The sequence below is a fragment of the Polypterus senegalus genome, chromosome 1 (assembly GCF_016835505.1).
Source record: "Polypterus senegalus isolate Bchr_013 chromosome 1, ASM1683550v1, whole genome shotgun sequence".
Taxonomy (NCBI): domain Eukaryota; kingdom Metazoa; phylum Chordata; class Cladistia; order Polypteriformes; family Polypteridae; genus Polypterus; species Polypterus senegalus.
The window spans coordinates 61,685,853-61,703,742 of NC_053154.1; the positions used below are offsets into that span (position 1 = coordinate 61,685,853).

At 37.2% G+C, this 17,890-nt stretch overlaps 1 protein-coding gene across 3 annotated transcripts in view; it reads left to right on the plus strand.

Annotated features, from left to right (window-relative positions):
• LOC120526583 (homeodomain-interacting protein kinase 3-like) overlaps nt 1–17,890 on the plus strand; it is a 174,536-nt gene that overhangs the window by 114,117 nt on the left and 42,529 nt on the right. For all 3 annotated transcript variants that reach the window (XM_039749748.1, XM_039749753.1, XM_039749761.1), the window contains exons 4-6: nt 7,952–8,071; nt 9,116–9,202; nt 16,822–17,006. In XM_039749748.1, coding sequence (XP_039605682.1) covers nt 7,952–8,071; nt 9,116–9,202; nt 16,822–17,006 — 392 coding nt within the window. The remainder of the gene's footprint in view (nt 1–7,951; nt 8,072–9,115; nt 9,203–16,821; nt 17,007–17,890) is intronic.

Sequence of the window (17,890 nt, forward strand, 5' to 3'; positions counted from 1 at the left end):
GCTGAATCAACTGCAGATCAACACCAGTAAAACTTAAGAACTTGGTAGTTGATTTAAGAAGATCACGATCTCCAGCCACTCCCCTGTCTTTTAGACTGGTCCAAGAACTCGCTGGCCATATACAAGAATGGTCAAAGTAGGCTGTATTTCCTATGCAAGCTCAGATCTTTTAGTGTCAGCAACAATATGCTGCGGATGTTCTATAACAGTGTGGTTGCCAGTGCCATTTTCTTTGCTGTGGCATGCTGGGGGAGCAGCATGAAAGTGGCAGACATCAGGAGACTAAACAAACTAATTCAGAAGGCTGCCTCTGTGGTAGGAGAGATCCTGGACAGCTTGGAAACTGTGGCAGATCAGAGAATGTCTAGGCTTTGGTCTATTATTGAAAATGCTAATCACCCACTTCATAGTGTTGTGGTTGGACCGAGGAGCATTTTCAGCAGTAAACTGATTAGCATCAAGTGCTCCACTGAACATCACAGGAAATCCTTCCTCCCGATTTTCTGTTCCTTTCCTCCTTTCTGATTATTTAGTTTTTACTCAGTTAATTGGATTGTTGAATGGAGCTTGGGCTATATTAAACTATCTGCTAACTCGATGTTAATGGTAGAAATCAGTTGAAAGATATTAACTTATTTTTTTTTTTAAAAAGTATTTGAGACAAGGTAAATAAGCCACATCAATCATTTTTTAAACTACTTGACTACACAATGTGTCAAGTGACAAGGTTAAGTGTCCTTTCAAAAATCCTCATCCTTATAGTGTACCATAAGAATTTCATTCAGAAAGCGAGTTGGGCAATGGATGGAATACTAAATCTTGCACTAAGAATTTCTAGTGGCAGTAGGTTAGTTGGATTGGCAATGTTAAACTCGCCGAACTGTATGTTTGTGTGTGTTCAGTCTGCGAAGAGCTGGCCCCCTTTTCAGGAGTTGTTCCTGCCTTGCACCTTGTGCTTGCTGGGATAGGCTTCTGCTGCCCTGTGTCCCTGCTCAGGCTATGCAGGTTTGGGTTAATGAAGTAGTAACTTTAACCATATTTATTTCCCATTTTTCTCATTAAGTAATATTCATATGAGAAATGTGCTCAAAAGTAAACAAATGTTTACTTTTTATTATTATATGGTCATTGTTGTTTGTCTATTTATGACTCCATTGTCGTTCTAATAATAATCCTCCACTTCAATCCCTGTATGGTTCTGGAGAAACTGTCATTAGAAATCAAATGTTTAAGAACCCCATAACTAGAAAATTCCAAGGGGAAACTGCTGCTTGTAACAAGGTAGAGAAACCTACTATAGACTGTTAGGAGCAGTTTATACTTCACACTGTCATTGCTTACACACATGCATCATGGCTGCCATGTGTTGTCAGCATTCGTTTGAAGTGTCTTCTGAGCACATCCTCAGAAATTAAAGCGACACATAATCTAGTTTCAGTACCAGCAAAAATATGGGTACGTGTGTGTTCATGTTTTACATGTTTTAGTACCTGATGTCAGCATTGTTGTTTACTATAAACATATGTTGGCAAGCTCAAACAGGATAAATCTGCGTGCTTTGATATTTGATGAATGGTTTGATTCGGTGAAGCAAGTCATCAAACTTAACTGCTAACATGCAAATGTATTTATGTTTTTTTTCGTTATCGATTTCTCGCATAGGCAATACAAGCGTCACATATTTCCCATTGTAATGACATGATACATTTAAAGGTCTCACATAACATCTCATTGTTACTGTTGCTGTCTTTTTTTTTTTTACACTGCCACATGGTGGAATCCTCTAGATTTAATTGAAGTATGCACACAAGTATAAACAGTACACTGCATGCATAGCAGCAGCATCCTCAAGCTCATGCGTCACGTAGCGTCTGGTATATTCCCGGCCTAAAGGAACAATCCACCTGAACTATTCCCTCCGTTTTGATGTACTTTAGACTCCGTGGAAGACACTCATTTTCAACTTACTGGAGCAATCAAAGGATCACCATATCTTGCAGCAATGCAAGGAGGTTTGATGTAGTTATGCTGCACAACACATCTCCCTGATACAGGTTAATCCTTGTCTTGTCTGCGTACAAGACTGTTTTCCTTAATTCTCCTGGTTCTTGTCATTACTTTTTCACAAATTGTAATATCTTTTTCGCAAGCTGTATGCGATCTTGTTTTTGTGGCTAACTATCTTGTAGAGTAGGCTCTTTATGTCTGTTAATGAAGTTTTCTACAGGTAGTATTCTGTCCCATAAACATCTGCCTCCTGAAGATAATTTCTAATTTGTCCAACAGGTGTTTGGGGCTTTTTCTTTACTATAGTGTTATCAGCAGTTAACTTCCTTGGTCTACTAGTCCCTTTACAAATAGTTTTCAGTAAACCAAATTGAGTTATTTAAGATGCCTGGCAAGTGGCACAATTAATAATAATAATACATTTTATTTAATAGGCGCCTTTCTTATCACTCAAGGTCACCTTACAGTAAAGTTAAACGACGATTAATAAAATAAAAGCAAGAAAGTCATAAATCACAAAGCAACAATTAGCAAACATAAATATGACAGGCAGTAACAGTGTAGAATTCACAACTGCTATGCCAACTTGAAAAGATAAGCTTTGAGTGTAGTTTTAAATTGTGCTATTGAATCAAGCTGACGAATATGAGAGGGAAGAGAATTCCAGAGTTGGGGAGCACTATGAGAGAATGCTTGAGCGCCTATAGAACGGAGTTTGATGTGTGGTACAGAAAGTATAGCTGCAGATGAAGATCTGAGTAAGCGAAAGGGATTGTAAATCTGGAGGAGATCAATGAGGTAGGGAGGAATAAGGTTGTGGAGAGCTTTAAATGTTAAGAGCAGTATTTTGTATTGTATTCTGTAATTAACAGGGAGCCAGTGAAGTTGAGAGAGAATAGGTGTAATATGTTCAGTGGATTTAGAACAGGTTATTATTCTGGCAGCAGAATTTTGAATAAGTTGTAAGCGATGAATAAGTTTTTGTGGAATGCTAGATAGAATAGCGTTACAGTAATCTATACGTGAGATGACTATGGCATTAACCAATACTTTAGTACTGTGCCGGGTAAGAACAGGGCGAAGTCTAGAAATGTTTTGGAGATGGAAGAAGGCAGTCCGAGAAATGGTACTTATGGGAAGAAAAAGAGAGAGTACTGTCAAGAATAACGCCCAGGCTCTTAATTTGGGCAGAGATGTTTGTGTTAATATTTTTGATTAAAATAGAAGAATGGTTAACCTTAGCAAGTGTAGATTTAGAGCCAATGAGGAGCACCTTAGTTTTATTGCTGTTTAGTTGGAGAAAATCGTGAGTCGTCCATTTCTTTGTCTTGGAGACATGCCATAAGAGTATCTGGAGGGAAAACAGAAGTGGATTTATCAGCGTAGCAATGAAACTTAATATCATGGTGCCAGAAGATATAAATGAGAAAAAGAAGCGGCCCCAAAACAGAACCCTGCGGAACTCCCTGAGTAGCGACTGTGTTCTCAGATTTAAAGCCCTTTATTTGAACAAATTGCTTTCTATCAGTGAGGTAAGAAGAAAACCACTGGAGGACAAGGCCACATACTCCAAAACTAGCTAGACATTTCAAAAGTATCCGATGAGATATGGTGTCAAATGCAGAGCGGAGGTCAAGAAGCTCAAGAATTGATAAAAGTCACACGTCAGCTGCCTGGAGAAGATAATTTGTGATTTTGACCAGGGCAGTTTCTGTGCTGTGTTTAGGGCGAAACCCAGATTGAAACTGTTAAAACAAAAAGGTTATTTTTTGAAAGGTGTGACTGGAGTTGGAAGGCAATTATCTTTTCAAGAATCTTTGATATAAATGGAACATTTGAAATAGGCTGATAATTGTTAAGGATATTTGGGTCTAAACCAGGTTTTTTTAGAATTGGAGTAATAAAGGCTGTTTTTAGTGAGAAGGGAACCATACGTGTAGTAAGGGAAGAGTTAACTGTAGTAGTTATCATGGGGGAAATATGTGACAGACAAGACTTAACAAAGCTTGTAGGTATTGGATCTAATTGGCATGTGGAAGAATTAGATTTTGTTACAAGCTCCGAGATATTTTCAGCTGGTAAAGAAATCTGAGAATAGGGTGGTTGGTAAGGGAATATGGATGATAGTGGAGAATGTCATTTTCTGCAGAAATAGAGGAGGCAAGTTGCTGGTGGATTTTTCAATTTTTGAGTTGAAGAAATCCAAAAAATGCAGCAGTATGTAACAGAGAGGTTATGGTGCGCGGCACTTTCTGGTGGTGTAATTAGCTTTTTCATTGTAGAAAAAAGAGCTCTAGTATTTCCTCCTGTATTGATAATGTTAGAATAATATACAGTTTTGGCAACAGAGATAGCATTTTTGTATTTCAGCATGTGATCTGAGTACATTTCCTTGTGTACAACAAGACTGATCTTTTTCGCTAGGTGCTCCAACTGTCGGCCCGAGGCTTTGAGCTGACATAGTTCAGATGTAAACCAGGGAGCAGTGCGAATAAATGAGAGAGTCCGTGTTTTTTAAAGGAGTTAATGGATCAAAGGCAGAGGACAGAGCAGCATTGTAATGATCTACTAATTCAGATGGTGTGGTAGCGGAAGGAGAAGCAGACTGGGATTGCAATAAATGTATAAGGGTCTCTGGGTTTACATGCTTGACATTACAAAATTAAATTACACGCGGAACCTTTGATTTACTGAGAAGTAAGCTAACATCAAATGTGATCATTCTGTGATCTGAGATAGGTGACTCAGTAGGAATAAGATTGTGAGGTGTGATACCAGAGCAGCAAATTAATTTTAAAATATGACCCTTGTTATGAGTAGGAAAGTTGACATATTGAATTAAATTAAAACAGTCAAGGATTTAATTGAAATCATTTGTCAGTGCAACAGTTGGCACGTCAGAGTGTATGTTAAAATCACCCAAAAGGATGACATTAGCAGACATTGCACACAAAGTTGTTAAAACAGTAAAAAGTTCAGCAATAAAAACACTTGATAGTTTGAAGTCTATATAAAACAGCAATTATAATAGGTGAAGGTCCGCAGACTTTGCCAGCTAACAGTTCAAAGGATGGATACACTGGAAGGGGTATCGGTGACAGTTTTAAGTCTAATGGTATATTATTGCAAGACCGCCTCCCCTCCCCGAAGAACGGGATTTGGAGATTCAGACAAACTCTGGAGGGACCGCTTGATTTAGATGGAAATAATCACTGGGTTGCTGCCAGGTCTCCGTAAGACATAAACAGTCCATCTTAGTATCTATGATAACCTCACCAATCAGTAGAGCTTTGTTAGAGATAGATCTAGTGTTAAATAATCCAAACTATAAAGCGTCTACGTATATTCCGGTGATTTTACCATTGGAGTCAACACGTTGTAATTAGCACATCGCTCAGAAGTATGTGGATATGTGCGTCGTTTAGACCAAATTGAAGGAACAGACCCGCTGCTGCTCCTTGCGAGGCAAAAATGATGACGAGAACCTCGGTGAACATACTTTGGTTGTCGGAGAATGCCAAGGTGCAGCAAGAGATCAGCAGGCACTTCAGAGTTTGTTCGAAGTTGATACAATTCATCTGGTGAAATATTTTAGTTTTGAAGATGTGACTGCATTATGTGACTGCATTAGATAGCAAAGTAGACATAATAATCCATGACAACCAATTGAGTTTTATCATAGTAGATTTCTAGAAGAGACCCAAGCAAATTCCAGATTGGAAGCAAAGCAATGTACCCCTTGTGTACCTACTCAGCCCAATTAAAATAACATGTTAGCCAGTGCACTGTCACCTTTGGGATTTCCACAACTACTCAGCAGTTTACAAGGGGCAGTTTCAACCACCTTTTCATCAAAGCTAGTTACTTGAGCAGAGAGTCAGTGAGAAAGTTTACACTTACCCACAAAGGTTGCAGCCAGCAAAGAACAGTTCTACGAGGGCTCGTGTTGAGGCTGAAAGGAGGCATGGGGCGCAAATGCGTTTTATCAGTTTTTAATTCAATGCAAAGGCGAAGGAGGATCCGATACAAAAGGCAAAAAACAAGTAAAAAACAACAAGGAAAAAAGTACACAAAAAGAACACCGACAAGCAGTGGAAGACAGAAATGCCAGCATTCACTTCCGGTAAAGCCTGACTGACTTCAGAATAAGAAAATTCAATAAAAAATGTAATCATGCAATTAATTGCAATCATTTTTTTTATTGAGCTGCAGCCTTTATTTTTATTTGATATACAGTGGTACCTCGGTATACGTCCTTAATCCATTCCAGGTCCTTGGACTTATACCAAACAGGACATATACCAAGCAAATTTTTCCCATAAGAAATAATGGGAAAATGATTAATCTGTTCCCATGAAAAAAATCCTATTGTTATTGGCTTATTATTCATTGATGGGGTTGAATAAAATTTAAACACTGCTTAATACTAAAATACAAAAGCAATTAGATGAAATAAATGAAAATTTAACCCCACTTTTTAATAACGTCTTTGTTTTTCACAATTGTAGATGCTGTCGTTCTCAGCATATAGTATGCAGCAGCCATGTCCCGGATACGCATGCCACCTTCATAATTTTCAACAATCAATTCAAATTTACGAGAAAAAACACAAAATCACATTGTGACGATGCAGGTTTGCTGTATGCTCCCATCTGCTGTCCGGGAGCCCTTGAACCCTACACCGTTGGTAATGTTACCGATGAGCTTAGCAGTGAGGCACAACAAAGCACGGGATGGTGAAAAAGTGCAAAGTGCTTTTATTAAAACAATCAACAAAACAAGGTGTTCAAATTAAAGTGCAGTGTCCAAAGTTCTAATAAATAAATCCATAAAATCAGAAGTGAAACGTAGAGGTTAAAAACAACAGGAAAAAAAGTCGTCTTAAAAACAACAAGGTTAAAATACAGCAGGAAGTATTCTTTTAAAAAAAAAAAATAAATAAAAAAAAATACAAGAAGCCTGGTGCCTTTTTACCTGGCAGCACCCCCTGCTTCCCATCTGGGCTTAACAGGGGAGTCACCCTACTTGCAGCTGACCTTCAGTCTGCCTACTTCAGCTGTTCAGTTCACCTCTCCGATCCCTGGCTCTGGTAGGTTCCTCCTGATAGCGACTTGGGACACTCGCCCAAGTCCCAACTCCTGCTGTCTAACACGGAGACTCACCCTCCTTCCGGTCAATCCTGCTCCATGATCACTCAGCGGGAGTGACCACTACTACTATTCCCGGGTGTCGGCCCAACACCCAGGCTCCCTGTTCAGCTGCAACGCGAGCCTGCGCGCGCATGCATTCTCTCTCTCTCCACTGTTTCCTCTTTTCTCCAGCAACCTCTGCTTTCTTGCCGACTCACGCTTCTATTTATCAAGAGGGCATGGCAGCTGAAATCAGCAGCCCCAGGAACAATCACAAATGTGGATGGTCTCTCACCTGTGTATTCAGGTGAGAAATGCCCACATTGGGAATCGCCCTGAGAACGCTTCAGTCACACAACAACCACGCACCCTCACCAAGCCGCGAGCGGAGTGATTATTAATTTTAAAACTGGCCTTTGACAGGAGTTGTGGAACTGCTATACCACACACATGAACATTCACAGAGAGTTATAGTGCGGGTTGTTTACTGAAATCTAGCAACTGGCACACTGACGCTCGTGGGCAGTCGTGGCTTTGTCTCGAGAGAGGTAAACAAGGGTAGTGCGCGGTGTTCTAGCATGCAAGTCGTATTCCAAACAAAGATGGTATACCAAGCACAATTTTTTGCGTCCAAACAGGACGTATACCAAGTTGAACTTATTCCAAAGCGGACGTATACCGAGGTACCATTGTACTTTGGTGTAGTACCAAAGATTATAAGTGGATAATGGATTTAGTTAAGTCGTTTTACTTTGAGTGTTTTTTTTAACTTGATTTTGTCTTTTTTTTTTTGTTTGTTGTTTTTTTTTTTGCAGATTCGATACATTTCTCAAACCCAGGGTTTACCTGGCGATCAGCTACTGAGTGTGGGGACTAAAACTATGAGGTTTTTTTGCAGAGATTCAGATTCACTGTACTCTGGATGGAGACTGAAGGTAAGAAGTCACTTTATTAAGTTTCTTTCATGATTCTTTTATCATACTGTATATTGAAAATGGATAATCTCAGTAATTGTTATTATGTTTACATAATACAATGACATTCTTGCTTGCATGTCTCCATAGAAATATTGATACACAGAATTCAAGCTATACACACGTGTGTGTTATGTACAGTATGTATAATTTTGCATATACAGTTATGGACATTGTATACTATTGGTTAATATATTTAAAAAAATCTGTTACTTTGCAGTATTTGTTTGTATAATTGGCTGTTTAGTAACTGTTCAATCTATACATAGAAAATTTCCCTGAATTTACTGGTGTGAATGCCAGTGGTCCTGTAACGTTTACCAGAAGAATGGAAAGAGAAAAGTGGTGGTGCAGGGTGGCTGTGGTGTTTAATTATCCTCTTTGCCCTCCTAAGGCAGCAAGTATTTATGTCTTAATGTAAGGCAGCCAGTTGCTAGTCATATTCCATGTCATTTTCACCACCCTCTGCAGGGTTTTATAATCTTGTGCCAAGTAAGGGCCATGCCAGGATATGAGGCAGCCAGTGTGGATGGACTCCACTGTGCACCTGTAGATGTTTGTCCAATCAGATGGAGAAATACAAGCATCCCACAGATGTCTTGGAAGGTAGAGGTGCTAGTGAGCCTTCTAGACAAGAGCCAAAATTCATTGTCCCTGATTCAGTCCATTTGTAATAGTCACTCCAAGAAATTAACTTGCTCATCCTGATACAGATGGAATTCTGGTCTGTCTTTGTGACTATCTGTAATATTCTGTTTAATGTATCCAAGTGCTGTTCTGTTTAATGTATCTAAGTGTTAGTATCACAAAGCACTTCATTACAACTGGTTTGTAGTCATTCAGACTCCAGTTTTGTTTTCTTCGCTTTACAGAGATTTCTTAGTTTTGAAGCGGATCACAGATTATCTTGGTGAAATATTAAAGATGTCACCGAAGAAGTCTCCTGTTCCTCCTTGTTTTATAGTGTTTTTTTCTGTTAATCTGCCTGTATCTTTATAAATTTAGACACCAGAAGAGCATGAGAATGAGACTGGGATGAAGTCAAAAGAAGCCAGAAAGTATATCTTCAGTTGTTTGGATGATATAGCGCATGTAAGTGCATTTCATTCCACTCTTCTTTCTGCGGAAACACAGAACCATATGTCACTTTGCTCTCTTTTATGCACTTGTAATAAAATTTGATGCCCAATAAATACAATGCATTTAAAAACTGGATGTTGTTTTTATAAGTACAATTATTTTTGGAAATATAAAGAATAGAAGATAGTGTGACACAACAAAAGGCTAGATACACACAACACTAAACTTTCTGCCAGTTGTTCACACATGTAAGAACCTACACTTGATTATGCATTATGAACACTTATTTCTCTTTCTCATTCTTTCTCCCGCACTTGACACTTAGCAGGGGGCACTGCTGTTCTTGTTCTTCCTATTATGATGTTCATCTTGTTAATTGGCCTCAGCTATTTGTTTGACACTCAGCAGAGGTTGCTACCTTTCTTTCTCTTTGCACTGTGTCACTTGCTTACTTCAGTCATTTTGCCGTAATAAACACACAAGCATAGGTCAAATTGATAAGGATGCCAATTCCTGAAATGTTTTGAATTTCTAGAATGTAACAGATACTAAGCTTTCAGCTAAGACAACAAAAAAGGTTCTAGCCTGAGTAGTTGGTGAGTGACTGCCTTGACAGGTGGACAGATATTAGATGTTATGTGTATGTAGATTTTTTTTGTGTCCACTCAGCAGATTTTAGAAAGTGTTTCTGACTGACCACGTCTGATATGCATCGTACTTGCTGAAAAAAATGTCATTATACTCGATAACTAGTGTGTACATTTTTAGGCTTTTATGTTTCTTTTTTTATGGAGACTTCAAAAAGGAGTGTGGTCCTAATTTTACTGTAAAAATGTATGCTATTGAAAAAATCTGCAAAAACAATGTTAATGAATGCTTGATTTATTAATATTAAATGTCTTTAATATCTGAATAGTTGGCCCACAATTTCATATTTGATAGTGTATGGCTTGTTGAAGGTACCAACTTCATATTTTGTGCATCTACTAATTGTATCAAGCTGTTACCAGTGGTATGATTCTTTTTATGGCAGTCTTTGTCATTCATGGGCAATATACATTTGATGTATTGCCATGAAGTGCTTTTTAAGCAGCTTGCAAGCCTGTAATTTTGCACTGTTATTGTGTACAATGAGTGACGTGTTCTGCAAATATAAAGCAAAACAGATGATTAGTTGGTAAGCATCATTTCATATAGATTTTTAAGATGAGGAAATTTAATCAAACTACCATCTTCAGTCTACAGTAACCCTTCAACTCCTTTCTGCTGCAAGAGAGTGGCGTCTATCAAGTAAACCATGTGACATAAACATGCAGTCTAATTGGCTGTTCAGTGTAGCCCTTAAGGATGATTAAGGAGATTTTTGGGCCAAGTAAAGAAGAAATACAAGTGTTTTCCTGCTTTATGTAACCAACTTTACTGTAATTAAGTTAATATTAATTCTATAGGAAATTTGCCAGGACCAAAAAAATTTGTTAAAAGAAGGATTTTAATTTTGTTAAAACTGAGGTCGTTCTAACAATAGCTGCATTTGCTTGGTTTGCATTTACAGGTATTTTGTTACAAATGTTTTGCTGGCATTGGTTGTCTCTTTGAAAATATCTAACAGTTAAGAGCATTTTCTTTCGTATTGATGACATGGTTAGTGTAAAAGTACATAAAAGAGAACATATTAAACTAAACTTTTATCAAGTCCACGAATACGTTTCTTATTCTTTGGTATTCCTTAACAACATATGCTCACCTTACCCACTGGTTTCATTTGACTGTAAAGAGAAACAGAATATCTGAAACAGTTCTTCTGAACAAGGTGGCAGTAACAGTGAATAATGAAAATGTGTAAGAAAAATAACATTTACAAAAATGTAATTCACCAGATGTTTAAATCCATGTTTCTGCAATTTGGGCTTAATTGTTTATTTTATCTGAAATATTCTACTTCAAGTTATTCCAGCTAGCCTTCCAACTTCCTCATCACTAATATGTGCATCATCTGCATGTCAAAAGAAAAGTAGCAATTATTTCTTGGTTAGATATTAACAGCACCTCATGGAAACTAGTTCCAAGGTAAGAGGAAATTATTGTATGGGCATGCTAGTCCCTATGAATTAACCCCTTTAGCATTACATTCTTTTCTAAAAAAAATGTAAAAAGCGTTGCTTTTTTTTTTTTGGCTTGAAAAATTACCTTTTTATTAAATCTCATCTTTCTACTATAAAACATGCAAAACACTAACAGTACAAAGTCAGAAATATAGAAGTATTATAATGATGATTAATAATATGAACGGCACACAGTACATGTGCAAGTGACGCAGCAGTCACTTTCAGATTCCCAGAATCATTTTCGGTTTCACTGTCCATTTCCATTTCTGAAAACAGATTCACCTTATCATCATTGCCGATGAGACGCGCTTCTTACATGGTGCCACTATGAGGCCAAATAAAGATGCATCTACACCATTGCTCGGGTAACACTCGGGCCTGATGCCATACACAAGGCACACCTATGCCATTTCACGAGTAATGCTTGGCACGAACGCTGTTGGCACTTTTACAGCCTGAGAAAATCTTGGGTCTTACACAAGACACTTCTATACTATTGCCTGATTGACATTCGGGACTAGTGCTTTTAGCACTGTTTTTTCAGCCCAGGTAACGCTTGGGTCTAATGCTAAGGAGGTTAAATAAAAATCGTTACAAGCACGGACTGTTCAGTTGCTGCTGAACCATCTTGCGTACACAACTCTTATTATGGAAACACACAGTTGCTCATACTCATTAATCTGAAACAGTTGATGAAAACACAGTGGAACTAGATCCTTCACTTACTTATTCATAAATCTCCATAGGAGCAGGATTAGACGCAAGATGTACATATAGCATCTGTAGGAAAGGAAAATGTATAAAATAGTCCTGACTTTTAAAATAGGTGTTCCATTTAAAATGTGAAATAGGATTGCCTTATACATTTGCTGACATTTACCTTTTTGGTAATGCTGTGCAAAGCACAGGTCAGAATGGCCTCAGTTGTTCTGTTAACACAGCTTACACAGGTGGTCATTACACAAATGAGGATAAAAATTGTGAAGACAAAGGAAAAAGCGCTGTGTATAATCCTTTGCATTACAATTTGATGAGATGACGGCTAAATAATTTAACGTTCTGGCAGGCTCGTTCCTGTGGGCATCCTGCATGTTCCATCTATCTCTAGGAATCTTTCTGCACAAGGAAATTGTAGCATTTAATTTTCTGCTTGCAAAGGTGCTGTATATCTGGCTTCATTAAATAAAATCAATTCATTATCATACCAGAAGCACTTAGCTTGCCTATATCATAATTTACTGTCCTGTGGTTTAACTCTTTTAAGGTGGATATTGACTTTTGTTGAGACAATGTGTTGAGGCTGATAAAAGCTGTAAACGTTGATAAAACTCACTGTTACATTATACAGTTGGTAGACCCTCTTTGTTAGAAGGACTGTTAGACTCATTGATGTGACGTTGAATCCCTGCGTGTCCATGAATAGCATACATAATGTCTGGAATGGCATCAATATTGGGCAAAGGCACAAAGCAAAATACGGCATGCACATTATTTATCCCATATTATTGCTGAATTGGATTCTGATTCATTAAACTCCAGTTTTGATGCAAATGATCTGGAAATTGGAAACAAATCCCAGCCGATTGTAGCACTGAACATATTTGTGTAGCTCATGTGCCTGCTGCAACGTTGACCCTTGGAGGACTACACAGACATAGATCCATGAGAGGCAAACTTGCTACTAGAATCCATCAAACAGCATGGTGTGCTAGTGGACACTAAGAAATACCAACCACTTGACTACTTCAAGCTGTTTTTTTTTTTTTGTTTTTATAGAAAGTGCCTTTCAGCTTATTAGTGATTAGACCAACAGGTACAGTATATAATAAGTATGTGAATTTGTACACTATAGAGGCTCAAGGAGCATAAAACAGAGTACCTTTTGTCATAAATAAGTATTTTATGTTAATCTGTGTGAAACTGTTAGTGTTATTTTTTAGAAAACTGAGTTTTTTAAATCATGACAGGTTTTGAAAAAAGTTTTGTACAGATCCTCTAAGTGAGAATGAGATTTTTTTCCAATTTCATATAATACTAGCACAATACCCGCACTTCGCAGCGAAGTAGTGTGTTAAAGAAGTTATGAAAAAGAAAAGGAAAAATTGTAAAAATAATGTAACATGATTGTTAATGTAATTGTTTTGTCATTGATATGAGTGTTGTCATATATCTACAGTGGTATGAAAAACTATTTGCCCCCTTCCTGATTTCTTATTCTTTTGCATGTTTGTCACACAAAATGTTTCTGATCATCAAACACATTTAACCATTAGTCAAATATAACACAAGTAAACACAAAATGCATTTTTTTAAATGATGGTTTTTATTATTTAGGGAGAAAAAAAAATCCAAACCTATATGGCCCTGTGTGAAAAAGTAATTGCCCCCTGATCCTAATAACTGGTTGGGCCACCCTTAGCAGCAATAACTGCAATCAAGCGTTTGCGATAACTTGCAATGAGTCTTTTACAGCGCTCTGGAGAAATTTTGGTGTGAAAAAGTAATTATAACACAAGTAAACACAAAATGCAGTTTTTAAATGATGGTTTTTATTATTTAGGGAGAAAAAAAATCCAAACCTACATGGCCCTGTGTGAAAAAGTAATTGCCCCCTTGTTAAAAAAATAACCTAACTGTGGTGTATCACACCTGAGTTCAATGTATATGTATGTATATGTATGTATATATGTATATGTATATGTATGTATGTATATATGTATATGTATGTGTATAAAGTCAAACTTATTTCTGAATATATAAAGTCAAAGTCAAAATATATTGATTGAAACGACTCTGAACTGAACTAAGTTAACAAAAACGTATTCAGAAAAATAAATTAAAAAACACTGTTCGGTTAATGTTTTGAAAATGATGCATGTGCCCTGCCCAGGATTGGTTCCTGCCTTGCGCCCAGTGTTGGCTAGGATTGGCTCCAGCCGACCCTCGTGACCCTGTGGTTGGATTCAACGGGTTGGGAAATGGATGGATATTCCAGCGCTGACTTTATATATTCCGACGCTGACTTTATATATTCAAGTTTTAACTTTAAATATTCCAACGCCATCTTTATATACTCAGGTTTTGACTTTATATATTTGGGAATGACTTTATATATTCAAGTTTTGACTTTATATAGTTAAATTTAGTCTGCATTGCATAAATTTTTCTTCACCATAGAAATTTAAAGACTAAATTCAACTTCCATTCCTACCAAAGATATTTCTGGCGACTAAATAGAACCTACTTATTTCCAAATTCGAGCTATTGAGCCTTCGCCTGCCTGCCTGAATAAGTCACCCTCGCTTCGCTCTTACTTTTTTTACCGTTCATGGCTAGTGGCGGAAAAATTACAAAATGGCTTTACCAAAACAATTACTGAAGGCGAATAAAGTATCGATTATTCGTAAAGCTTCAATTGGTGATCTGTTTTTCTGTGTTAACCTCATATTTTTTCATACTTCTTCTCAAACCAAGGGGGTGCGAGGGTAATATGAATCGGGAAGCGCTGATCAATGTAATCAGTGTACCAGGAAATCATGCATTGACAGAAGTTCCCCTTTGCTTGGAATGCAAAGTGTGATTAAATCGTTATTTTTAGCATTATGGAGCACATGCATCGAAGCTTCTCAGCTGTGCTTGTGCTAAGAAAAGGAAACATTTTAAAAATAACGTAACACAATTGTCAATGTAACCTTTTGTAAGTAGTGCCTGGAGAATTCAGAGTGTGGAGAAACTCTAGATACAGCGTGTGTATTAACTTGTGGAATTTTCTGTGAGTATTTGGTGGCAGGGTCACAAAGTCGCTTCCGTAAGACTGCGTTAGCTGCGGAGCTCAGCTCAGAGCGAAATGAGGTGAATGGGAGGGGAGATGATGACGCGACTCCCTCACCCGCCTTAACTGTCAATCCCCCACAAACACAGTCTCTCGGAATTTGCATAAGCACAGCCCTTCACCTGCAATTTTAACTTAGTTACAAAGTGATCAAAACTCGTTTATATCCTCGTCCTCTCATTAAACTTGTATCCCGCATTACCCGTGGGCATGACAAACGCCAGCGGCAGCCTGTATATGAACTTAATTTAAACTTTAGGTTTACACCGTGCTTTGTTTCCGAAGTAGCAGCACTCATGAATATGGTTGTATATGTCACTCGTTTGCTTCTTATTGTTTCGCTGCCTTCTCAATTATATAATGCATGTTTTCTTCAGCGCTTTTTGGAGGTCTTCCTTGTTTTCTACGTACTGCGTTGATAGTCAGTTCACGTGATTATGTGGGAGGTGTGATGATGTCACACGAAACTTCGCCCCCCATGGCTTTTGAGCTCAACTCCATTACAGTATATGGAGAAAATTAGCTTCCAGTTATGACCATTACGTGTAGAATTTCGAAATGAAACCTGCCCAACTTTTGTAAGGAAGCTGTAAGGAATGAGCCTGCCAAATTTCAGCCTTCTACCTACACGGGAAGTTGGAGAATTAGTAATGAGTCAGTGAGGGCTTTGCCTTTTATTAGTATAGATATAACATCAGTTACCTACTGACTTAAAATAGGTGAATTAGGTTTCTTCCAGTTGAGCAAGATAAGTCTACCTACCAATAATTATATAAAGTTAGTTTGTCCTTCTTCACTTTAAGCCCATTTGGAAGTACACCAATCACTGCTGTGAGTGGATTAAGAGGAATTGTGACTCAACGGCTATCTAAAAAGCATTTTTAGGGGTTATTTTTATTGATTTACTTTTTTCCCCTATTTTTTTCTTTTGGCCTAGCTCTCTTTTGACATTGGGGGGGGGTTAATTTGTTTCTAACCTAGTTTTGTTCAACTTGACTTGCTTGTATGGAATGTTGTTTGACTTTAAAACATTCAATGAAAAGTAAAAAAAAAAAAAAACACAACTTAAATGCTTTTGTCGCTCAGAGCTCGTTCATTTAACCAAGATCTAAATGCCTGTGTGGATAGGGCCTAACAAGCGAAACCACTAAAATGAAGCATCAAAATATCACTTTTTTGTACTTCATCAATAAGTACTTCATCAGCAATAATTGACTTCTCATTAAGAAACAGTGTTGGAACAAGAACCTACTGCCACCGTGGCCCACCAGTACTGACGTTTTCTACACAGTACACATTTGAAAGATTCTGTGTTTTTTTTAATGTCATGGGCAATGTTTTATTTTTTGCTCAGTTTGTTTCTCGATGAAGATATTTTGGATATACATTAATTAGATCAGGTGACTCCATTTATTGTTTTAAATCTCTTCTTAAAACTCATTTGTTCAGGAAAGGCATTTAATTTACCTAAAATTTCCGACCCTTTTAGTTTACCTCTCCATCCAGGTGCTCAGGGTGATCTGCATTTGTATCACAAATAATTTGTTTAGAGTTTTCTTGTACTATTTTTATAATTGTTTAGTATTTGATTTATTGTCTTATTATATTTCAAAGATTTATGTTTTAATATATTTATTTTGTTTCCAGTGTTGTGTATTTGAACTTTGAAACAAGTTTATTTATTTGATTGGCAGGTAAACCTGGTGATGGACTTAGAAGGTAGTGACTTGTTATCAGAGAAAGCAGACAGAAGAGAGTTTGTCAGTTTATTGAAGAAAATGTTGCTTATTGATGCGGATAAACGGATTACTCCATTGGAGACCATGAATCATCCTTTTGTTACCATGCAGCACCTCTTAGACTTTCCTCACAGCAACCAGTAAGTTTACCCACTCAGTGCTTCTTTTGTATTTTTTTTTTTTTTGTAAATCTGTTTTAAGTTTGCATTCATCATATTCTTTTATAAATATAAACAGATTTTTATTAAAAGCCCTGAGAGTTTTCTGTTCTTTTAATAAAGTTTACATTTATTTTGACCAAGCAAAGATGTATTTTTGCAGCATCTGTCTATTAAATTAATTTAAATGAGTTCTGTATAGGATCAGAAGGATAGTGTTACATTTTTCTTCAGTTTTACCTATTTAAGTGTTATACTTACGTTGACCTGTAGTCTAATGTTTAGGCAGTATAAAAAGTGACTATCGTAACAAAAGGTAAATTTCCTTCGTTTGACTTTATCAGAGCAAGTCACAGACTAGTTGGTTTCAGTGGTTCAGTAAGTCAGCCTAACTTTTAAAGGACCCTCACAAACAGACAAGCTTTCACACTTTTTCCTCCTAAGAATAGTAAAGTTTAAGTAAAAAGTCAAAGAAACATACAAAACAAACCACCATTAACCTGATAACACACTCACTGCCAACCAAGAGATTTGTCTGTTCCACACACCAACTACAAGTATTTTTATTTATTTATTTTATTTATTTATTTTTTACACCAAAAACACACATCTTGAGTTTTGCTCAATAATGAAGTGCATTTAATTAGTAGATGAAAATTATATCCTGATTTTACAATGTCATCAGGATTTGATTTTGTCTTTAGTTGGAGGATTAGACCAGGTGTACAAAAGAGCTGAGAACCAGTGAATGCTCATCCAGAATTATAATACATATAATGCGGTGACAAGTAATCTGTCTGATGTCTCCTCTTTTGTTTACTATAGCAGAATGGAGGATAAAAGGCAGAGACTGTTGCCAAATGCAA